The sequence below is a fragment of the Petaurus breviceps genome, unplaced genomic scaffold (assembly GCF_028583685.1).
Source record: "Petaurus breviceps papuanus isolate PSGF00001 unplaced genomic scaffold, PetGlider_PUasm1.0 128, whole genome shotgun sequence".
Classification (NCBI taxonomy): domain Eukaryota; kingdom Metazoa; phylum Chordata; class Mammalia; order Diprotodontia; family Petauridae; genus Petaurus; species Petaurus breviceps.
The window spans coordinates 12,121,687-12,147,242 of NW_027185664.1; the positions used below are offsets into that span (position 1 = coordinate 12,121,687).

Here is a 25,556-nt window from a genome sequence, read left to right on the forward strand (position 1 = left end):
GGAATAACTAAGTGGAGCTCAATATTGAAACTTTCTAGATTAATAAACATTGGTCATGGAGAAGAAAAAATAAAAATAAATAAATATAATAAATTTTATTTTATAATAAATAAATATAAATAAATGAATGAATGAATGAATAAAAAAATAAATAAAACACACCTCTTGTCTTGACTGAGAGGCAGAAAAAATAATGGGGCCAAATGCTGAAGAGATGTGTTCATTTACTCATTTTACATTGATTAACTGTTTTCTTTCTCACAAGGCAAGGCCCATTAGAAGTTCAGACCGAAATTTACTGTGGTATAACAAACAAAACACATTAATAAAACTTCAAAGAAATAGATTTCCTAATATGTAGATGAGGAATATATATAGTTACATCTTAAGCCTTTCTTGCTCCTAAAATATTTGCTTTACCCAAAAGTTTGTTTAATTTCAGTTATATGATTTCGTGAAAAACACTTGATCTGTCATAAGTTAAAACCCAGTGTCTGGTTCAAGATGGTGGAGTAGAAGCAGGACCTCTCCACAGCTCCTGTTTCCATCTTCCCCAATCCATGTAAAAAGTGGACCCTAAACAAACTTTGGAGCTGCAGAACCTACAAAATGACACGCAGGCCAGCAGCAAGCGGCCAGCACAACATTCTGGGAGCCAAGCCCAGGACCACGTGAGCTTGAGGTTTTAGCCCCAGGGTGGGCCTGACCAGCCACCAGCTGGAGGGACTCCAGATCACCAGCAGCTGTGGCCATTTCCGGATTTATCAACACATAGATGCCAAGGACAAAGTGAGAGGTCAGTGAAGTGTGGACTTTGGGACCAGTAGTTCGGAGTGCTTCAGCCTACTGAGATGCTGGGCACAGCCAGCCAGTGTCAATGTGGCAACTTCACCTCCTGGCCTGCAGAGTGTAGGGGGACCAAGCAACCAGTCTGAGGGGTAATTGCTCTTGCTTTAACCTGCTTGGATCTGGACTGCAGTCTAGGGTGGAGGTCCTGGGGTGTGTGTCCAGCTTGCCAGAGCATGTGGAGGCCTCAGAGAGGGCACCCATCTAATAGCTGTGGCAGCTGAGAAAACCCAAGTGTTTGGGACAAAAGCTCCCCTGTCTGGTGGCAGAGTCCTACCGTAGCAAAAGTCAAGTGACTGAGGGGCGACATGACCAGGCAAAGGAAACAAAGGAGACAGAAGATTCCAACATTAGACTCCTATTTTGGGGACAAAAAGGAGCAAAGCATTGAATAGGAGGAGGGAAGTGAAGTCAAAACTCCTTTACCACAAAGCTTCAAAGGAAAATACAATCTGGTTACAGGCCATAGAGGACCTTAAGGAGCAGATAAGAGAAGTGGAGGAAAAATTGGGAAGAGAAATGAGAACAATGCAAGAAAATTACAAAATGAGATTCAACAGCTTGACTGAGGAAAACAACATCTTAAAAAACTGACTCAATTGGCAAAAGAGGCTCAAAAAAGCAATGAGGAAAGGAATGCCTTGAAAAACCAAATTTGCCAGATGGAAAAAGAATCTCAAAAGCTCAATGAGGAGAATCATTCCCTCGGATTTAGATTGGAGCAAAGGGAAGCGAGTGACTTTATGAGAAATCAAGATGCTATTAAACAGATCCAAACAAATGAAAGAATAGAAGGCAATGTGAAATATCTCATGGGAAAAACCACTGACCTGGAAAATAGAACCAGGAGAGATAATTTAAAAATGATTGGACTATCTGAAAGCCATGATCAAAGTAGGAACCTAGAAATCATCCTCCAAGAAATTCTCGAGGAAAATTGCCCTGATATTTTAGAGCCAGAAGGCAAAATAGAGGTTGAAAGAAATCACCGATCACCTGAAAAAGATCCCAAAAAGAAAACTCCTAGGAATATTATAGCCAGGTTCCAGAATTCCCAGATCAAGGGTAGAATATTATGAGCAGCCAGGAAGACAAAAATCTGATAATGGTGGAAACACAATCAGGATAACACAGGATCTGGCAGTTTCTACACTGAGGGGTCAAAGGGCCTGGAATAGGATATTCCAGAGGTCAAAGGAGCTGGTATTAAAACCAAGAGTCACCTACCCAGCAAAACAGAGTATCATGTTTCAGGGGAAAATATGGTCATTCAGTGGAATAGGGAATTTCAAGCATTCTTAATGAAAAAGCCAGAGTTGAATAGAAAATTTTCCATCCAGATATAAGAAGCAAGAGAAGCTTGAGGAGGTAAACAGGGAAAAGAAATCATAAGCTATTGATCAAAGTTGAAGTATTAACATTCTTACATGGAAAAATGATAATTGTAACTGATGAAACTTTTCTCAGTATGAAAATAGTTGAAGGGAATAGAAATATATATATATATATATATATATATATTTCTATATTGGAGGTTATATGGGCATATGAACACATGTGTGAATGTGTGTATATATGCTTACATGTATATATAGAGGTCACAGGAACAATTTAATAGGAAGGGATGATACTTAGAAGGGGAAATTAACAGGTGAGAGAGGAATATAATGAGAGGAGATAGAGAGACAGAATGGGGTAAACTATCTCATAAAGAAGAGGCAAGGGAAAGGGGTTAAATGGAGGGGGTGAATAGGAAGGCAAAAGGGAATGGGTCAACCTCATTCTCACTGAATTTGGCTCAGGGAGGAAATGAAATACACACTAAATAGGCATCTCACCCTACAGGAGAGTAGCGGGAAGGGGATGTGAGTGGGGATGATGGAGGGGAGGGCAGGCTGTTGGGGAGGGAAGTTGGAAGCACTCACTTTTGAAAAGGGATGGTATCAAAGCAGAGAATAGAACAAGTGGGAGGTGGGATAGGAGGGATGGAAATATAGTCAGTCTTTTATAACATATCTACTATGTTTTGCATTAGCTACACATATACAATCTATATTGAACTACTTATCTTCCCAGTAAGGGTGGGTGACAAGGGAGGAAGGGAATGGATCTGGAATTCAAAGTTTTAAAATCAAATGTTTAAAATTATATATACACATATACTATTATTAATACTATCTTACATGTAATTGGTAAATAAAATATGCAGACCCTGGGGCATAGAGATCCTCAATGCCCTACTGGAAAAGTCTAAGGGGGTATGGGAGGAGATATGGGAGAGAGCAGATTGGAGGAGGGGATATCCTGTGGGACTGCTATTCTGGGGTGGTGGGTAGGGGAAAAATGGGAAGAAAATTTGTAACCCAAAATTTGGCGGAAATGAATGATGTAAATCAGAAGTTAATAAAGCATTTGGAAAATGAATAAAAAACCCAGTGTCTGCTTTTTTCTCTCCACACATACACACACATATGTGATGTGTACTTATATACATATATGTATATATGCATATGCACGTTGATATATATCCACAATATATGCATGTTTATATAGCCATATATAGTTATTTATATGATGATATAACTACTATACAAAAAATATACATGAATGTATAGTTGTATTCAATATATGGTTGTAAATATGATCCTAAAAGTCCATGTTCTTTTTCTTATAAAAATATGCTTACTCATGAAACCAGTAGAAATTCATCAAGTGTCTGCATTTTTTTAGAAACAACCCTTTTTTAGAAACAACCTTCTCTTACCCATTAAATTATGCTTGCATTGTCCAAAGCGATCATGCTGAGAGAAAGTAAATCACCTTAAACTGGAGAACTTTAAAGGAACAGTCATATATACCAACATTCTCATTGGAAACTTCAGACCAACCAAGGAGTATAGTAGAAAGAACAATGGATTTTGATGTGGACTTGAGTTTACTTTGGTAACTTACTACTTATATAATCTTAACCCAGTCATTGAACTTCTCTGGGCCTTAGGCTCTATATCTATAAAGTTAGGGTGGTTAACTTATATGGTCCTTAACATCCTTTTAAATTCTAAATCCTTGATTCGATCATCTTCTGTCTGCTAAGTACTACCTATGTGTGCGTGATCCTTCAGTTTACTTTACCACTTTGACTACAAAATGTACGTTTCTTTTTTGTATTGCTCAAATGGATTGCATAAAACAAGTGAGGATGGTATGCCAAATTTAAAAAATTACTAAATCCCTGAGGAGCAATGAAATAATTACTTTACAAATACTGTAATATGATGAACCCCCTTTTATTAACATAGACAAGCCACCAAAATGAATACTTAAAAAAAATTTTTAATTGTAAAGAACTAAGAAAAATAGGAATTTGTGGGTAGGATAGCTCATTTTCAAGGGAAAAAACCCTTCTCATGAAAAGAAAAAAAATTTTTTCTCATTATATTAACCCAAGGATTCATTGCGGTGTAGTAATGTGCTGATTTTGTAGAACTTTAGCAGGGTGTTTCTAAAATCTTTTGAAGTTTGAAAGTTTGATGCTATATTCTCACAATTATAAATGAGTCAACACAAAATGTAAGATTACCAAAACTGAAACAAATCAAAGGTGAAATATATGGGGAGATATTACCTAGTTAAAAAAAAAAGACAAAAGAAAATAAAAGCCAAGAATGACATTTGCCTTATCATATAAATGCAGAACATTTTCCATGGTCAAATAATCGACTTTTTTCTATTCTACCCTATGTAATACCATCATTGTTCTATTCAGTGGATGCAGAGATGGACCAAATAATCAAATCTATGATACTCTGCTCTGGATTAGAGAGAGCAAAAGGTAAAGCCAGGTCAAATAACTAACCTATTTTCGTTGGTATACAAAATTATATTATAGGAAAAGGAACTTTTTTTTAAAGGTGATCAAAAACAAAAGAAATTAACAAGGGGAAAATTTTTCAAGCCTCTTTAATAGTTTCAATTTTAAACAAACCAATATTGACTTTTACAATTATCTAATAGGTAGAATATGTTTAGGAAAATATTAGTTTAAAGGTGCATGAGCCTAAAATGACATTTAATGCAAGTATTTTAAAAAGGAAGTTATTATTGGGTACATATTAAGTACTTGAAAACATTCCAAGTTAAATTGCCTCTGCTTAGGATGGAAAATATTTCCAGAGACCCTCAACGTACTTTCTCTTGCCTTTGAATAAATGGTAAAACTCTTATTTTAAATGGTCTACCATGATATTTGAGAACACCTTAATTCAACTATGACAAATCTGAAAAACCCATGATAGCTGACCCGCTCTGTACACAGAATTCCCAGTTTGGGATGCTGACTAGGAAACACTTTTGGTTCACCGCATCTGCATTTATAGGGGAGTTGTGAACACTTTTACCCCAATCCCAAAAACAGTGAAGGCCTTAAATCATAATCATTTTCTACAGTAAGAATTGATAATTACACTTAATTGTCTGTCAGTAACTAATGCCAGATTAGGAAGTACATCACTCTAGTGTTAGTTGCATTCTCTTACACAGTCGCTTCAGTGCTGTTATGCTGGCAAATTAAATCCTAACAGATCTTGAAGTGTTAAGACTAATTGTGCAATTACTCATTCCTTCACACAATCCCGTTGAAGTAATGATGTAAAAAAATTAACATTCACGAAGAAATGTTGTATTTAGTGACAGTTAATATAGTTAGAAAAGTCAGTCAGTGCCTATAGACTTTCTTCTTGCCCTTTAGGTTTTTCCAATTTTTCTCTTCAAATTGATAAGGCAGTACATACCAAAAAAATAATAAATCTGGGATAAAACTTGCACTTTCTATGCCTTAAAGCTTAAACCTAGCCTTAAATAACTTTATCTATTTCTAGGCCCTGTGATGTACCACCTTATTACAATGTGAAAAATTCAACATCATTCTTAATCATAACCTTTCTGAGAAGGACAGGTAATTGATAGCAATTCACAGTTTTCTAAATGCCTAAGCAATATATTTCCCGTAGTACAGAAGAACTCCATCATAACAGTGGTTTTGGGGAATGCAGATAACACCAGCATGAAAGGAAGTTCTTGTTAAAGCGAGAGGCATGCACTATAAGTTACTGTGGGGAACATGACTTGCTACATAATAAGCTTGAATTCATGGGCCAAGCTGGTGGTGGTTTCTAATAGGATTTACTGTTCTTAAGATCACTTGACTTTTTTTTTCCAGAAGGCTTTTCTTGCAGTTTTGGAAATAAAACATCATGTCATACCTTTAACTGGGATTCCAATTTTGTCTTAACTTGTTTTCCATATTCATTTCAAGTTGTTCTGCCCAGCTTTCACCCCATCACAGCTGCTTTTTGAATGCCAAGAGCTACTTATTGCAGCTACTATTTTCACCCCCACTGTTCCCACGTTGCCTTCCACTAAAGATGAGTGGACAGTGTAGCTTAGGACATGGTAAAAATACCGAGAACAGGGATGAGAAACTGAGCGAGGCATGGACTTCAATTGTTGTCTTCTTGTGTTCTGCTCACCTCTTCAAACACTGGCATATTCTATCCTCTGATCCACAAATTTCCTGTGTCGCTGGCACTTTTCCTCCTGACCCATATATGTATGGACTTCCTAATACTTATCTTCTCCATCGCTCACCATCCATGGTATCTACCTCATAGCATTATTTTTCTCTGCAACTTGGCTCAGAATAGATACTTCTTATACATAAATAAGCCATTGCTAACTAATGTACAGCTAACAGGTACACAAGTAATACAGCCAAAGCAACATAATTAACTTCCCATTCATTATTATAGAATTAAAATTTACATGCCAAGTAGAAGCACTTTGACATACGGTATGGAACTCACCTCAGAGTCAGAAAAAAAACAAATAAATAAATAAAATCTGGTTTCAAGTCCATCCTCTGACACAATTTAGCTGTAGAACCCTGGGCAAGTGATTTAAACTTTCAGGATCTGCACAGGAAATTTAATCAGTCTAAGATATTGCAGAGTGGGGAATAATATGCAGGGGTTTTATCACCAAGAGTTGTTCCTGATACCAAGGAAATCACATATCTACTAAGGGGAAAAAACATGCAGTGTATCCCCAAAGTCTTACTTGAGGTTTTAGCTATTAAAGCTTGAATGCTTTAAGACTAAAAGAATTAGTGCAGATTTAAGCTACTAAAGCTTAGGAAAAGCTTTAGTGAAGAGTTATTAAAGCTTTAGGAAATAGGTTTAATACCTTAAAATTTCACTAAGACTTTTGGGACCTGTATCATGGCTCCTATTCTCTTTGATCAAGCAACTAACAAAACATACAGTTAAGTTCTTTCTATTGGCCACATGCTATACTAAGCACTGGGGATGGAAAGAAAAATCAAGGCTGTTCACAGTAACTTCTTATGCCAGTTTTATATTGAAAGTAATCATGAACTGAACCTCAGGTTGTGAATCTCATTCTCTTACTGCTAGGAGCCCTTTACTATTAACTAGGCTTTCAAAGACTGAGCATAATACATTTTAAGGAATGTAAATGATGGGGTGGATAGTGGGGATGGAAAGGTATCTGACTTCTACCTGTAAAGAGCTGTATCCCTTTTACATGTGACAGCACATCAATTAACAACACTTTAATTCTCACAGAGCATTGTCAAGAGAAGGAAGAAAGCAGTTCACTGAAGTCAGTGATCAATAGATTGTTATTTTTTATCTCTAAATGACTAGTTTCCAAAAGTGGGGTTGAAAAATGTTTATAAGAAATAATATTGAAACTTCATGAGGCTTCCCTGAGTATCAACTCACACAGAATAGGTCATTGTCTGGGCCTCACTGAGGAACAGATTGTCGGGGTTGCCAGGGGTAACTCTCAGTCAGAGGCCTGTGGACAGGCCAAAACTGAACAGCTGGGCAACGCAGGGTTCACACTGTGCCTGAATATATATGGTGACCATTTATTGACCAATTTTTAAAAGAGAGGGCTGTGTTCTCGTCACCATGGTCAGCCCCATCACTTAATTTATATGTATAGCTTGCCTCTCTACCATCTGTGCATGCTGGCCTCCTCAACATCTCTGAGGAATTGGAGTGGCATTGTTTGAAGATCTGATTAAATAGCCAGGAAAAAGTCATCCATCATTTATAAGGGGGAAACGCAGACAGTTACAATGGTATCCTGCAGCCCTTTAGGATTTTGTCTTCATTTTCTTTTGCTTTCATTCTAATCCAATGCCAAACATAATAAACACTGACCATGAGTACAGAATTTACTGACAGCATTTTAACATCTAGGTGGAAGAAGTAATGAATTATCCAGTTTCCTCTAGGCGGGTTCTGGTAATATATTAAAACTACATTACTGCTAAGGGTAGCCCTCTTCCCCCAGGCTTATATCTACTGAAAAATAATCAAAGAGCCCAAGCTGAATGCTGGCTTCTGTGATTAAAGGCTACCTGTTGGATTATGGTTTTCCTCTGTGATGAGGCTTCCTGTGTGTAACTTAATTTGAGGTAAAATGTGCCAGTCTGATTCCCTAAGTAATCATCAGTGAGTCAGAATATAGTGTGCATAGTTCTGGTTGAGTTAGAGGCAGTCTTTTTAAAGTTTCTCTTCTTTCTCCCTTCCTCCCACCTTGTTATTATTATTTTCATTTGTTTTAAAGCATATATTTTTCTGCACATAGTAACTTAGAAGGCAGCATACACGAAATTGGAAAATAAAATCATCTGATAAATGAAGGACCTTAAATGATAGTTCATTGTCTTATCCAATAGATGGGCTATTCTCATTCCTATAGTTTTGAAATTCTTCCCCTCTATACCCAACTTTTAAAAAAAAAAGGGGAGGGAAGTTGAGTGAAATCACATTGTGAGCATTATGTCTGTGTCTCACATGATTGGATAAAGAATGCATTGGATCTGAGGACTTAATAGTCACATTAAAAAAAATCATCTAAGACAATGAGATATCATTTAAATTTATTTAGTTTGCTTCTTAGAAGACTAATTTTTTTAAAGACCAAGAGTAACTGAAGAGTTAGCATTATCAACAGAAAGAAAACACTCAACATTCATGCAATAAATGTGTGCTATATAAAACATCTACGAAAATGAATAGTTTATGTTCTTTGTAAACTATATCGAGGCAAAAATGAAAGAAAATTTCAATTTCCTATTTTTGGGGGGTCTTATTTCTTGATTATCCCACTAGTCCTAAGCAGTTTGTTTCCAAGTGTTGTAGTACATTTATAAGAAAATTTTATATGAATGCTACAAAAATACAATGATTTTTAACATTTCTCCATTTTTAATTATCAGAAACTAACAAAACAAGATTCTTCCTTCATTCATAATAATAAAAACATTTCCAAAAACAGTTAGAAAGAGACATTGACCTAACATAGAATGTATATCTAAATATCTTTCACCTTCTGAGAGATTTCCCAAATTTTTGAGTCCCCACTCCAAAACTCTTTTGATCAAGGAACCCCTCCTCCCCTCCTTCTTTTAACAGTTCATTCTTTGGTAGCCCAAATAATTTGGAACCGGATCTGGGAGAGATGTGTAAAGCATTTTGGGTTTTCTAAATTGAGTACTAATCACATTAATTACAAACAGCATTTCTTAGCTTCTTACCAGGTTCAGGGATGATTAGCTGGGCACTGGTCTGTGTATTCCCAGCATCATTCTCAGCTACACATTGATAAAAGCCTTCATCTGACTTTACTACTCCAAGGATCCGCAAATTGCTGCCACCCTAGGGAGAAGAACAAATGACTGAGATGTTTTTAAAACAATAACAACACAAATCAGCACCAAAGCGTAACTTCAACCAAGCTTTATTGTTAGTTTCCTGAATATACTGGAAGGGAGGACGTACTCATTGGATCTTTGCTTCACTTACACCTCTTCATAAAACTTAGTAGTTTCCTACGTATCTGCTAAATGTATCAACAAACATGTGATCTGGTATTACAATTAAGCTTATTACCTTGAGTCCATGGACATAATGAAGTACAGACAATGTGCATATGAACTGAAGAATCTTCATCAGGTGAGTGATAGGTTGTATCAATGACTTGCCTTACTTCTTGCCCCACCCTCCAAAATGATTAGAGTTCAATATCAACAGTTGTGAGGGAGGGGGGAGTGTGTGTGTGTGTGTGTGTGTGTGTGATTGGAGGGAGGGCAGAAACCACAGCTTCTAGTTCTCATGACATGGTATTGTGACCAGTGGTGGACATGGGCCATCTGTTGGCTATCCCTCCGTTTTTGCATATGACTAACTCACTTTTCCCTGTTATATGTCTCTTTGTTGATCGTTTATGACTTTTCAAATAAACTCTATCATACTCAGAGAACGATTTTCCAGTTTATGGAAAAATTGAAGAAAAAAATTTTTTTTTGCTGACAAGTTTCAAATTATCTTGTATCTCCCATTAAAAAACAAACAACTAAATTAAATGAATGTAAGTTTTCACTTCCATGTGGCAAGCCAATCTGTTTCTATTTATATGAGGAAAAATGATTTAATGATCTGAAGACTGTTTTTAATTTATACTTAACTCAGTTTATTTTAGTTATTAGTAGAAGCATTATTTGTATAAATTTGAGGCATGCTAAATCACATCCCCTTAAGTCATTAAATTGAAAAATATTCTCTCATGGGGAATACTTAATTGTTTTCAGAATCAGGTAGCAAATTCTCAACTAATATAAAATTCTCACATGTAGGTAATTTCTAATTGGCAATTCTCATAAAAGTTCCTATTAATATTAGATGTACTGTCAGAAGCGCATAGTTATATATCACTTTGGTCCAAGACTTAGATTTCCGAAGCTTTTGGGGAAAATATTTGTTTAAGTATACAATGAGTTTGAGACAAGCGTTTTGCATTTTATTTTCCCTTTCCCTAAGATTGTAGACATTTAAATGGGTTGGCAGTAATGAGTCATGCAGGGGGAAAGATTATTCAAACTGTACAGAAAACAAATGTTACATTTTATCATGTATCCTTAAGGGCACCCAGCAATTTCCTTTATATGCAAGCAGCATATATTTCATGTGTATACAGCACATTTCAAATCGCTGAATGACAGGTCATTTTTAATTCTGTTGTAGGGCAAACAGCAGTGAACTTAAAGGAACTAATGGGTTGTAAAGCATTCCAAAGTTAACTTTTTTTCATCATCACTGTATTTCCATCAAATGATATGAAATCAATTGAAAATACAACTATTTTGAAATATAAAAGATAAATGAGAAAGGTAAAAAATGGAGATGTTTCCTTCAATCCTTGGAATGTCATATAGGAACCAAAGGTACACAAAAGGTAGTTAAAACAAAGAAAGAAATGGAAACAAAAAAACAAAAACCATGGTCTCTGCAAGGATCTCTACCCCTTAAACAAAGGAGACTGTATGATACATCATTGGCATTTAAGTGTGGACTAACTACTTGACATGAAGTTAGGAAGATCTGAGTACTGAGATGGCCTCTGATACCTACTTGTTATTTGCCTACAGCCATGCTGCTTAACTGCCTCAATTTCCTCACCTATAAAATGGGAATAATTATAGAACCTACTTCCCAGGGTTGTTGAAGTGATACTTATAAAGTGTTGAAGTAATATTTATAAAGTAATGAAGTAATTATTACAAAGCACATTACAAACTATGTATTTAACAATGGCAATAGTCATACTAGTAGTAGTAGTAGTAGTAGTAGTAGTAGTAGTAGTAGTAGTAGTAGTAGTAGTAGTAGTAGTAGTAGTGGTGGTGGTGGTGGTGGTGGTGCTGGTGGTATTAGTAGTAGTTGTAGTGACAGGAAGAGGAGAAGGAGGAGGAGGAAGAAGAAGAGAAGGAAGAGCAGGGGGAGGAAGAGGAGGATGAGAGGAATAAGAGGCAGGGAATAAGCAGCCCTAGGTTACTAACTCTGTTTCTAGCACTTACTTGGGTTTGTTTTGCTTTTTTTACTTTGGTGATTTCATTGGCATAGGAAATTCTAGAAAGGAAAATCCTTCTCTCCATGCATATTGACATTTACCCTGAAAATTATAGAGTCTTTGAAAGTTGCTTGGGGTCACTAAGATGAGATGATGAGACTGACAATGGTTTACCGACAGTCACACTTTTAGGATGTTCAGAGGTTACGCTAGAACCTAGACGTTCTTTGGTTACACTTTTTTGCTCTACCACAGGTATATGTATCACCTCACCTCTGGATGTGAACTTGTTCATATATAAATATATAAAACTATAAAAATTATTGCACTTTTTTGTGAAAAAGATATTTTGCTGAAACTTTGTACTTTAACATAACAGATACTATGGTATAATTGCTCAAATGAATCCCTAAAAGTACATTTACTAAAACTGTTAAGCAAAAACCACTTAAAAAGGGTAGTCTATGCCTTTTAGGGACAGGTCTCTTGCTATCTTGTCACTGGATATAAACAAGGAAAGACAGAATAACTTTCATCAAAAAGGATAGTGGCCAAGTTTCTTATAGTAAAAAAATACACTCACACACATATACACACACATACATACCTATACATACCTATATATATATACACACTTGCATGTATATAGACACACACATATATATATATATATATGTATGTATGCATCCCTTCTACCTAAGCTGTCTCCAGAACTCAAAACAATATAGAAAAATACAATTGAAAAATTGTAAAGCCCAGAACAAAACTTGTAAGTAGGTAGAACATCAAGTAGATGGTACAAAGGATAAAACATAGTGTGTGCAGGTGGGAAGACCTGAATTCATCAGAGATTTACTACCTGTGTGACCTTGGACAAGACATTTTACATCTCTGGGGCTCAGTATGGTCTTTTGTAAAATGAGAGGTTTTAACTCTGATGTTCCTTCCATTTCTAAGTCAATGTTCCTCTTATTATTATCATCTTAATTCACAAAGTTTGAATTTCTATATTGCTTTACAGATACAAAGAACTTTCGTGCAAAGATCTCATTTCATAGTCACCATAAGATTATGAAAGAGGTAGGATAAAGCATTTTCATCATTATTTTACCAAGTATATCGAGTCTCAGAGAAGTTGAGACTTGCCCAAATTCACACACTGGATGATGGTAATGATGATAATGATTCCAAGTCTTTTCTGTTAATATCCACCTTTTTTATTCTAATGAGAATTCACTAAAAGAAAGATATTATACTAGAAACTGAGGAAGACTGAAGTTATCTCCACAATCTTCCTAGAGAAAGGATATACCAGAATTACATAATTTTTTATGGAAATTTAGGGCCATAAAATAATGTTGAAGTATACGTAAGTGGCAACATAGTGAAAGAGAAAGAATGCTGGATTAGAAGACCTGGGTTCTAATTCTGGTTGTGTCACTAATTAGCCATGTAACCTCTTGCTAGTCATTTAGCCTTACTGGGACTCAGCTAATTCATTCATAACCCAAGAGATTTGGATGAAATTCCTCTCAAACTATATTGTCCTTGCTAACTCTAAAATGATAATATACTATTATATCAAGCTTGAATCTACTAAATAGCAACAGAGATTTATTTCAGATCACTTCATGGACTATTATTTGCTTGAGGAAAATAACTTTAAAATACATTGAAAAACGTGCTTTCAAAGAATCCAGTTTGTTTCAGAAGACAGCTTTGTAACACATTTGAAAATCAGGTACAGGGACCTTGTGTTCCTCAAGAAAGTCATATCCAGATATAACTGAAGAACTACCACACAATTTCAAAAAAGCTGTAAATCTAATAGGGCAAAATGTAATTACCACTATCTGAAAATAATCACTAGGTATGACCACATCTCCATTCTTCATCCAGTTCACTGTAGGCACAGGCTTTCCCGAGACAGCACACTCAAACTCAATGTCCATACTCTCATAGGCATAGAGATTTGAAGGGTGAATTAAAAACCATGGTGGAACTGCAAAGACAAAAAAAGAAAAAGAAAAAGAAAAAGAAAAAAAGAAAAGAAAAGTAAATTAAAAGGTTTGGACTGTAAACATTGAATGCTGAGGACTTCACTGAACTAAAAACATACTACACTGAAATAGAAAACATTTGTAATTCAAATTTTCCGCAAAATCTTTACCTTATTAAAAAGGAACATGTGTAGAAAGCATTTATTTTCTCAAATACAGTTAATCAATTGAAGTTAATAGTGTTTTACCACAAGGAAAGATAAAAAGCCCAATTTGGAAAAAAAATGGGATTATATATAATAGATATTCTGAGTACCAAAGTGCTCACATAAAAGTGACCTGGACACCAATAGATAAATAGAGCTAGAAAATTTATGTCAGTTCGTCAGAGAAGCAGAGGATGACACACACTTAAACAAGCCTACAGAGAAGAAAGCTTATACTGAAAGCATTGCAGGTTTCCATCAGTAACATGGGTATTTGGCTGAGCTCATTCCCTGGTTGAAACTGGGCATGATGATAGGGAGCTAAAATGAGCTGGATTATCTTTATTGAAGACACAGCCTTATTGTTCTAGCAATTATCCATTGTCTTGTATGATCATAATGTATTATTGTTTTCACATTATGGTATACAATATGCTAATTTAATTTAACTTCTTCATTATCATAATGTTAGTTAGATGATGATGGAAATTTGCAATTGAAGAAAAATCGCTAATGCAACAAAAAAATCACTAATGAACTTTCAAGCTTATGCCATGATGCCTAAAATCTTCAATACTAAGAAAAAAACTAACAAGTGAACTGTTCATTCTCAAATATTCATAGTCCCTGGGAAGCTAGACATGCTATCTCTTTTCACACAGAAAATACATGTGCATTTTCAAGTGCCCATGTTGAATATTTAATTGACTGTATTTCTATTTGCATTACACAGTGACTTCTATGAATACATTTCTTCAAAATTACCAAAGTATCAAAATTCAAAAACTTCATCATCAGTAGGCCCTCAAATTTTGCTTCCTCTGATGTGTATCATATTTCCAGTTATAGACAATAAATCTATAAATGTTGCTTCCTCTGATGTGTACCATATTTCCAGTTGTAGACAATAAATCTATAAATGGTTTTGGTAAACGTTCGCTCTTTGGGGGACCACTGACAAGAGGGGGGAGAGTATTTATGCAAGTTCTGCAAATGCACATGAGTATTTTCTGAAATACATATTTCTATAATTATTTTTGTGTATTTTATGTATGCATACATGTACATATACATACAAACATATATAGGTACATGTAAACAATATATTGTGTGCACGTATGCTCACATGTGTGTGAATAGACACGCACATATGTATACATTGTGTGCATGTACTGTGAGTATGCATGCTGCTATGTGTGTACATGTGCATGTAGTTGTATATATGTGTATCTATTGAACACTTGTGTGTAGAGATATGCATATTTGTATGCTTGTATATATTCCTGTGTGTATATCTTTGTATATGTGTCTGGAGAGATAGAAAAGGATGTAGAAAAATTAGATAGAGAGACAAATACATTCTTGCATTTAATATGTGTACTGCACTCACACATGTTCCACTAGTCACACAATACAGAGCAAATCTCAGGCATGGGAGTCTAAGAATGTGTGCTCTGGCTCTGTTCTTTCACTAAGTGCACGATCTTTCTAGAGCTTCATTAATGCACATTCTCCTCAGGAGTTTGAGTTAAACAACTATTTATTTGGGCTTTAACATTTGCTGTGCTTGTTATTTTTTTTTATTTTATATATAAATAAAAATTCATTTATAAACAAAATTTATATAAATTCACATATAAACAGAAATTTTCCATTAAATTTGTATATAAATAAAATATAAGCAGCATTTATATGTGCTACTTAAGTTTTGTGTAGCTTCTTTGTTCTCCATTTTCGTTTTAAGTAATTTTTTCCAAGCGATGGCTAGTATAGCGCAACTAGGTGACAGTGAATAGAGCACCAGCCCTGGAGTCAAGAGGACCTGAGTTCAAATTTGACCTCACACACTTAACACTTACTAGTTGTGTGACCTTGGGCAAGTCACTTAACCCCAATTTCCCTGCTTTACCCCCTCCAAAAAGCAAAAAATAAAAAATAAAAAAGAGATAGCTATTACTGGCTATGTATGTGTGAACACACACGCGCACACACACACACACACACCATTATATGTATTATAAAATTTTATTTTCAGTTGCAAATTTTCTCACTCTCTTCACCTTACCTTCCACCCATTGAGAAGGAAAGGAATACAATACTAGTTACACCTGTTAATTTATGTAAATCATTTCATTCCATCTTGGACATTGTGTGATGCTCCCTAAACTTCTATGGGCCTCAGTTTCTTCATCTTTTAAATGTTGATAATGGCTACTAATTGAGCATCTCAACATAATGTGCTTTGAAATCCTTAAAATGCCCTATAAATATCAGTTAACATTACAGGAAATGATAAACTCCTTGAATTCTGGGGCAATTTCATTTCATTTTTGCATCATTGGTATTTAGTAGATATCCTATTATGAAGTACACAGCTATTTGTTAACTGAATGCAGAGATAAATGTAAAGAATTAAAAGTCTTCTATGTTCTCCAATATGAATTTTGAGGGTAAGGGTCCACTAAATACTTTAACTATCTGTCCCTCACCCTAAGACAATGACTATTTGGCTAACTCTAAAGCACTAAATTATGAAATGTCATTATCATCATCCTTGAGATGATTCTTAAAATGCACAGATTCTGGCTTACATTAGAAAACAAGAGGCAAGAGCACAAATGAAGGAAACCTTGCTATTTGCCCATTGGACGTTTTCATTCTGGAGGAGATATACCTCTTCATAAGATTTCATGCCTTCTCCAAATTACTATTCCTATATAACTTTGGGAGAGTAATGAAGTGACCACTATCAAGGGTTGGAGAAGATCCATGTTTCCCCGATAATAAGACCTATCCCGAAAATAGGAGGACCTAAATCCCTCCCCTTACTGTGTAAGATTCCTCTAAAATAAGCCCTACCCCGAAAATAAGCCCTATTGAGATTGCTACTGTAGTGAAGGTGATCCCCTGCACTACACGCTACATTACAGTACCCTCTGTATGCACCTTCCTCCCCCTCCCGTGAAATGCACACCGCGCTCTGAGCTGCATCCAATCAGAGCTGCAGCAGTGAGCGCGTCATCCTGTTCTTTATTGAATTCATTATTGAATAAAGGTACATTTTTTTGTTCACATTTACCTGTTTATTCAAATTGCTGTCAATGTTCATTAAAATAAGCCCACCCCTGAAAATAAGCCCTCTGGTGTTTTTCTGTCCAAAAAAATAATAAGACAGTGTCTTATTATTGGGGAAACATGGAATATATTCATTTTCCAAAAACAAATCACTCACATCTCCCACACTCAAAAATCACGAATGGTTCATTACTCTTCAAGAGATAACAAATGGGTTCTTCTCATGAACATGTAACTTACATTTTCTATTCCCTGACAATATCTATTCTGTTCATATTGCTCTACTTATACAACCAGATAATTTTAGATCCTGATCATATCTTGGAGCTCATTGTCTAACTTTCTTATTTAAAATTATGGAAGTTAAATCCTAGAGGGCTTCTAGCCCGTGTATCCCAAAGTCATATAAAATGGCTAATAGACCATAACTTAAACAAAGTCATAGGATCATAGTTGCAGACCTGGAAAGGACCTCAGAGACCATCTATTCAAATGAAGAAACTGAGACCTAGAAGTGTTAAGTAACTTTCTCAAGGAGGTATATATAGCCTTTATTTGCACTGAATCCAAAGCTCTGTCATACTCAAATAAGACTTGGCAGTTCCAAAGGATATAGATCCTGAAGAATTCCAAAAGGGGGGCTGGTCCAGAAAAATCCTTAAGGTACATTCAAAAGGAAAACCCACTTGCAGAGCCTCAGAAGGGAGTGGCAAAGGCTAGAGCTCTCTCACCTCTTACCAACTCCATCCTATGCCTCATGCAGGGCAAAGTATTCATCTCCACCAATAAGAAGAGAGTCTCATAGACATAGGCTTGGGTCAGGATAACAGATAAGATAGAAACGGATAAAGCATTCATTAGACACTACTGTTAAGAAGCCTGTATTTAATAGGAAAAGACCAAACATAAAAAGGGACTAAAAAGAGGGAAGAAGAGAGCACTTCAGGGAAAGAATGCTGAGGAGTTAAAGAGTCAGGAGAGTAAGCTGATCTGGGAGTAAAGTGAACACTGTTAACGATTCTTTAAGAAATGGCAATCGCAGCCAGGGACTCACCAAGAAGGAAAGAAGGATCTAGGAAATTTAGCCTGATGCATCATAGCTTTCTATTTTGTTTTGTAAAACCATTTTCTGCTAAGTTCTTTTCTACAAGAAGGGTCTTTATCCTAAGGATCCTCCCCCCCCAAATAATTAACATTCCTTTGTCCTTTTCATCCAGGAGAGTCAATGGAAGTACCGAGTCAAATATGAATTGTTAAAGGGTAGAAAATAGCAGGTCTTGGTGATTTATTGAGTAAATAGGTGAAGAGGGGTGGCTAGGTGGCTCAGTGAATAGAACACCAGCCCTGGAGTCAGGAGGACCTGAATTCAAATCTGACCTCAGACACTTAACACACAGACACAGACACACACACAGACACAGACACACACACAAACTAGCTGTGTGACCTTGGGCAAGTCACTTAACCCCAATTGCTCTACTTTCCCCCTCCAAAAAGAAAAAAAGAGGTGAAGAGGACAGTTTCAAAGATGCATAAAAAACAGAAAAGGACCCACATGTACAAAAATATTCATGGCAGTTCTTTCTGTGGTGGCATATGTACGTAATGGAATACTATTGTTCCATAAGGAATGATGAGCAGGCAGATTTCAGAAAAACCCAGAAAGATTTACATGAATTGATGCTGAGTGAAGTGAGCAGAGGATGAGTACATGTTCACAATGACAGCAACATGGTACGATGACCAACTTTGATAGACTTAGCTCTTCTCAGTAATAAAAAGATCCAAGAGAATTCCAAAAGACTCATGAAGGAAAACACTATCCGCATCCAGAGAAAGAAACAACAATGCTTACCTTCTCTGAAACTTGAGTCATAATGAGTTTTCTAGTATATATACTGAGAATTTTAGTGACTTGTCCATAGTGATACAACTATGTGTCAGAAGCAGGCCTTGCATCCACATCTTTTGGTTTTGAGGGCAGCTCTCTATCCTTTATTTTCAGTTGCCACGATAGGCATCTTATCTCCCCAAATTGATTATTAGACTCTTCATGTTGGGGACTAGGTTTTACTTTTTGGTCTTCTCTCAGTTTTTAGGAAAGGCTTTGATCTTAGGAAGAGCTTTACAAAAAATGTAAACTGATTATTTATGGGCAGTGATTTTTGTGTAACTAATATAGTGATACTAAAAAGTTAAATCTCAAATGCAAGTTAAAGAGAAGTTACCAATCTACATTAATCCAGGAATTTCCTCACTGGGAGCCCTCTATAGTAATTAAATTTCTATCTATGTATTTAACAATCATACAAATCATAATACTTCATACCACTGTGCATTTATTTAGAACCTTTCCCATGGCTGGAATTAATTTCCAGTTCTTCTCTACGTACACTGAAGAATTTCCATTCTTCAGTGTTCTTCTAGAATACAACCTCTTCTGTTAAAACTTCCCTGACTCCACACTAAAAGTAATTTTCTTCCAAATTTTCTTAAGGATATTTTGAATTTCTCCTTTGGTTCTACCAAAACCTGCCTTGTATTGCAACATGCATGTTTGCATGTGTGCGCGTGTGTGTTTGTGTGTGAGAGAGAGATACAGAGATGCACCCTTCTTTCCCCTTCACCCAATAGATGATAAGCTTCTTGATGGCAGAGACTGTATCTTCATTTTTTAAAGCTTCTATCTTCTCAAAGCTTAACATAACCATTTGTATATACTAGGTGCTTAATAAACGAGGGTTAAATTTCTATTCCCTATTGCTCTCTTATTCAAACTTTGCTTTCAAAACTTTTACTTTCAGATAAGCCATTTTGCTAAATGTTTGCAGTGCCTCAGAAGTTACAAGATATGCAAGTACCAGATATAGACTAGTTTAAAAAATTCACAAATTGGGGCAGCCAGGTAGCACAGCGAGTAAGAGCACCGGCTCCAGTGTTGAGAAGACCTGGAGATCGAATCCCGGGCTCAGACACTTAACACCCACCCAGAAACACCTGGCCGTGTAACCTTGAGCAAGTTACTTAACCATGATTGCTTTAAAAAAAAATCACAAATGGCATGTAATTGAAACGCAAAATGCTCCTCTGTAGCTTAGAGACACTATGTCTTCCTCTGGTTCATCCAAACTCTTTAAAATTAGAAGGTATGTGTTTTTTAAACATTATATGTAGCGAAATTTAACAATAAGTGCCACAAATTATACTGTTGAACAGTCAAAATGAATACAAGCAAATTAAAAAGCAGAATTCATTAGGAACAAAACAAATTAGAAGAGGTGCTGTAAGCCCTGAGTGCTTGCTATTCTCCTCTCTGAATAGGAGGAAAAATCCTATAACCTTGCTGGAGTGGAATCTCTATTTTTCACTGAAAATCTAGTACTCCAGAAAGCTCTTTAACAGTTTGGTTGTCAGTAAGACCATGATTTTCAAGCCCATTTAATCTGACTATCTGTAGAGATTGACCTGCATCGAATGTTTACAGTATACTTGTTGCCAAGGTGTAATATATATATATACACCCAATGAAAATAGACGTTTTCAAGTGGACATATCACAGTTGTAACAACAGGATTCCGTAATAAGGATTCATTATATTATATGTTATCATATCCAGATGACCACAAACCATTCCATCTGACTTGATCACAGGTTTGTGTAGTGCGTGTAATCAGAGTGTGGCTGGAGCAGGAATAATTTTTGTTAGTTTGGATTCTTGGTCTTCCGTGTCAATGATCCTACAGAAAACCCTGATTTCATGTAATAATGCTTCAAAGCAAACGCCAGTCTTACATACTAGGTGTGAGTATGGTATCTATTTCAGTTCTGTTTGATGCCCCTTAAAAATCAGAGTTTTAGGAAGAGTATGCCAGTTAAAATGTTCTTTACACTTGCTAGCAAAACTTTACTGGCGCAAAATTGTGCCAATTTAACACTACCATCCCGTTCTCCATCCTCGTCACAGATGACTGCAGGCATATTTTAGATGCTCTTCTCTGATAATGTATTCTCTGCACCTACTTCTTCCCCTATTCCATGTGAGAGATGATGACTGTTGAAAATCTGCTTTAGATTTCTCTATACATAAGTGTCTTCCTCACATGCCTTTCTATCTTACCTCACTGAAAAAGATTGGCAGTTGTTTTTTGCTATTATGATTGGTGTTTTTCCCCTTGGGTTCCATAGTAAAAATTTAACCATACTTGAGTTCATTTTTCATTCAGAGTATTTTCCTAGGTTAGGTTGTTAGGTTCTATTTTTATGTAAAGTCTAACTTCTTTTTTTCTATTTTTGGTTCATTTAACAAATAAATGATATTTTGTTATGTGACTAGCACCTGAGTAAAATGATCTGACCACTTTCATGTGCAGAGATGGGTACCCATACAACTTGAATGCACCTTAATCCTTTGTCTTAATATAAAAAAATATGCAACTACAGTAATTCATTATGTCTTCTGATTCTTTTCTTATTTTCACAATCTAGGGTCAATACAGTGGTACCCACACAACACTCAGGTAACAGAAACATCCACAAATCAATTTTGTCCTTTCCTATTGAAGTTTACTCAACAATGCAGAGAGTTCAATTCAGTTAACAATGATTAAGTGCCTACTTCGTACTCCAACCATCAGACCCTGGAGATACAAAGACAGAAAAGAAAAATTACCCCAGCTTTCAAGTGATAGTTGATATAATAACTCTCTGGTTTTATGTTCCATTTGTATGCAGAAAACCAAAAGAGCCCTGAACACAGAACGCTATAATGACAAAAGAGAAGATCAAAACACAAACTCAGAAGAGGACAACAATGTCAAAATGCCTACACATGAGCCTCAGTGGGGAATAAGAATTGGTCTCAAGCCCAAAAAGTCATCTGGAAAGAGTTCAAAAAGGATTAAAAAGAGAGGTGGAAGAAAAATTGGGGAAAGAAATGAGAGTTGTGCAAGAATAATACAGCACTATAGTAGTCTACTCTTTAATGAACCCAAAGACTCTAACTTCTGGGATCAGACCTCACTATTGGACAAAAAAACTTCTGGGAAAACTAGCATGGCAGAACCTAGGCATAGACCGACTTCTTACCCGATATATCAAAATAAGGTCAAAATGGCTACATGATTTAGACATAAAGGGTAATACGATAGGCAAATTAGGAGAGCAAGGAATAGTTTATCTATCAGTTTTATAGAAAAGGGAAGAATTTATGACCAAAAAATAGATAGATAACATTATAAAATGCAAAATGGATAATTTTGATTGAATTAAATTAAAAAGTTTTACGCAAACAAAATCAATGTAACTAAGAATATCAGGAAAGCATAAAGATGGGAAACAATTTTTACAGCAAGTATTTCTGATAAAGGCATCATTTCTCAAATATATAGAAAAGTGAATCAAATTTTTAAAATATAAGTTACTGCAAAATTGATAAATGGTCAAAGAATATGAAAAGGCAGTTTTGCATGAAGAAATTAAAGCTATTTATAGCCAGATAAAAATGCTGTAGATCATTATTGATTAGAGAACATGAAAATTAAGGTACCACCTTACACCTATCATATTGGCTAATATATCAGAAAAAGAAAATGATAAATGTTGGAGACGATGTGGGAAAATAGAACATTAATGCATTGCTGGGGGAGTTGGGAACTGATACAAAAATTCTGGAAAGCATTATGGAACTATGCCCAAAGGTTAATCAAACTATGCATACCCTTTGATCCAATCATACCACTACTCTATCTATCCCCCCCCCCAAAAAAAATCATAAGAATGGAAAAGAACTTACATGTACAAAAATATTTATAATAGCTCTTTTTGTGGTGGCAAAGAATTGGAAATTGAGAGAATTCCTATCAATTGGAGAATGACTAAACACATTGTGGTATATGAATAATTGAATAATGTTTTACTTAAGAAATGATGAGCAGGTAGATTTCAGAAAAAAATGCTTGGAAAGATTTACATGAATTGATGATGAGTGAATTGAGCAGAAGTAGGAGACCATTGTACATAGTAATAGTAAGACTGTGTGAGGATCAACTATGATTGACTTAACTCTTCTCAGCAATATAACGATGCAAGACAATTCCAAAACATTCATGATGGAAAATGCCGAGAAAGAAGCATGGAGTCTGAATATAAATCAAAGCATAATATTTTCACTTTTTGTGAGTTTTTTTTTACTTTTCCATTTTGTTCTGTTTCTTCTTTTACAACATGACTAACTAATGTGGAAATATGTTTTCTTGATTGCACATGTATAACCTATATCAGATTGTTTGCTGTCTCAGGAGGGAAGAGGGAAAGAATGGAGAGAGAAAAAATTAGAACTCAAAATCTTTAAAATGAATGTTGAAAATATGTTTATATGTAATTGTAAAAAATGAAATATTATTTAGAAAAAAGGCATGGAGTGGAAACAAAACAAAACAAGTTGGCAAGTATAGCTGGATCACAGAGTTTATGAATAGGAGGATGTTAGATGAAGAAAAGGTGAACTGGGTGCCAAGGTGTGGACCAAGGCTTTTAAATGCCAAGCCAAGGATTTCATATTTAATACTGTAGGTACAAGGGAACTGCTACAATTTACTGAGCAGAATGAATAACATAGTCACACTTATGCTTTAGGAAAATCATGTTGACAGCTGAGTGGAGGACAATTAGAATGATATCGGTGAAAGGTGATGAGGATCTGTACTCGGGTACTATCTATGAGAGTGGAGATAAATAAACTTATTTTTATGATGTGAAGGTAGTAATGACAATATTTGTCAATGGATGAGATATGTGGGATGAGAGATAGGAGTTGAGGGTGCCATGGAGGTTGCAGGCCTTGGTAACTGGGAAGAGACCTTGACATGATAGGGAAGTTGAGAAGATAAATTTATTTAGGGGAAGTAAATAAGAAATTTTTTCAGATATGTTGAATTTAAGATTGATGTGGAATATTTAAGTCCAGATTGTTAGTTGTCCACACAGGACTGGAGTTCACAAAAGAGATTATGGATGGATATATAGCTCTGGGAAACATCTTCATGAACGTAACAATTGGACCCTTAGGACCTGATTATATCATCAAGTGAGATAGAGCGAAAAGAGATGAGAGCCCAGAAGATACACTAATATTAGTTGATATGGCATAGATGACTGAGTCAAAGACACTGAGAAGAAGCAGTTAGATAAAGAGGAGAACCAGGAAGGAGAAATCCGAGATGAGAGAATATCTATTAAGAGATGATGTTCAATAATGTTAAAGGCTACAAAGCAATCTAGAACCGGACTAAGGATAATATGCTTGGAAATGTCTGACCACTGTTAAAAATGATAGGAAGACAATTTCACAAAGTTTTAAGTGCATGCATCTTTTTATATTATCTAATACTTGTAAATTCAGGGCTAGAAACTGAATTACAAATAAGTGATCATTCATGACCATCAGAAGATGCATGGCCTTCATTTAACTTAGTCATTTAACTTCACTCTTGGAGCTTAGTATAATTAGCATATATTCAAGTCTGTTACTCCCACTTTAGTACTGCTCCCAAATCTAGGGCACTTTTGCTACAATTTCAGAACATGTATGTACAAATGTATGTACATGTATACACAATGCATATAAATGTCCATATGCATAATTTATTCATACATACGGATGTGTTTATATGAATAAGGCAGGGGCTGGACTTGGGACTAAATAAGTTGTAGGGAACTCCTGCTGTGAAAATTCTTTCCTCCAAAATACATCATAAACTCACCAATAACTTCTATTCTTGCAGTTACTGGGGGCTTTGAGGGATTAGGTGATTTGTTCATGACCACACACCTAATAAATATTACAAACAAGACTTGAATTCATGTCTTCCTGAGTGATAAGCTAGTCTATAAATTTCTACCTGTTTGAAGTTAACTAACCTATCTGTGCCTCAGTTTCCTTAATTGAAAAAAGAGGATTGAACTAGAAGGGCTCTATGGTTCATTCCAACTTTCAATCTTTTTAATGTCATATAATACAATATCCTCGCATGTGTGTGTGCATACATATATGCTCATGTATAAGTATATAGGAAAAATATTTTTAGCTATCACCATCTTTCTGGGATGAAAGGTTTACAGTTTGAGCTTGAGGAAATGTGAATTGTAAAAAGCTGGGTATTATAAACATGTTCACTCACTTATGCTATATGACAGAAAGTAGCTCATATAACTTAAAAAGAACTAAAATTTGTTCTTACCATTTCCTAATACTGAGTGGTTACAGTTTTAAAATGACCATTCTTTTAGTCTAGTGATCATCTAGCATGATCTCCAAGAAATTTGGGGGAAATTCTATCTATCTATCTATCTATCTATCTATCTATCTATCTATCTATCTATCTATCTATCTATCCATCATCTATCTATCCATCATCTATCTATCTATCTATCTATCTATCTATCTATCTATCTATCTATCTATCTATCTATCTATCTATCTATCTATCATCTA

The 25,556-nt window shown here is 35.5% G+C and overlaps 1 protein-coding gene across 1 annotated transcript in view; it reads right to left on the reverse strand.

Annotated features, from left to right (window-relative positions):
• Positions 1 to 25,556, reverse strand: part of DCC (DCC netrin 1 receptor) — a 1,052,419-nt gene that overhangs the window by 564,327 nt on the left and 462,536 nt on the right. Inside the window, exons 7-8 of the mRNA XM_069102085.1 lie at positions 13,632 to 13,786; positions 9,476 to 9,596 (exon numbers count right to left, since the gene is read on the reverse strand). Coding sequence (XP_068958186.1) covers positions 9,476 to 9,596; positions 13,632 to 13,786 — 276 coding nt within the window. The remainder of the gene's footprint in view (positions 1 to 9,475; positions 9,597 to 13,631; positions 13,787 to 25,556) is intronic.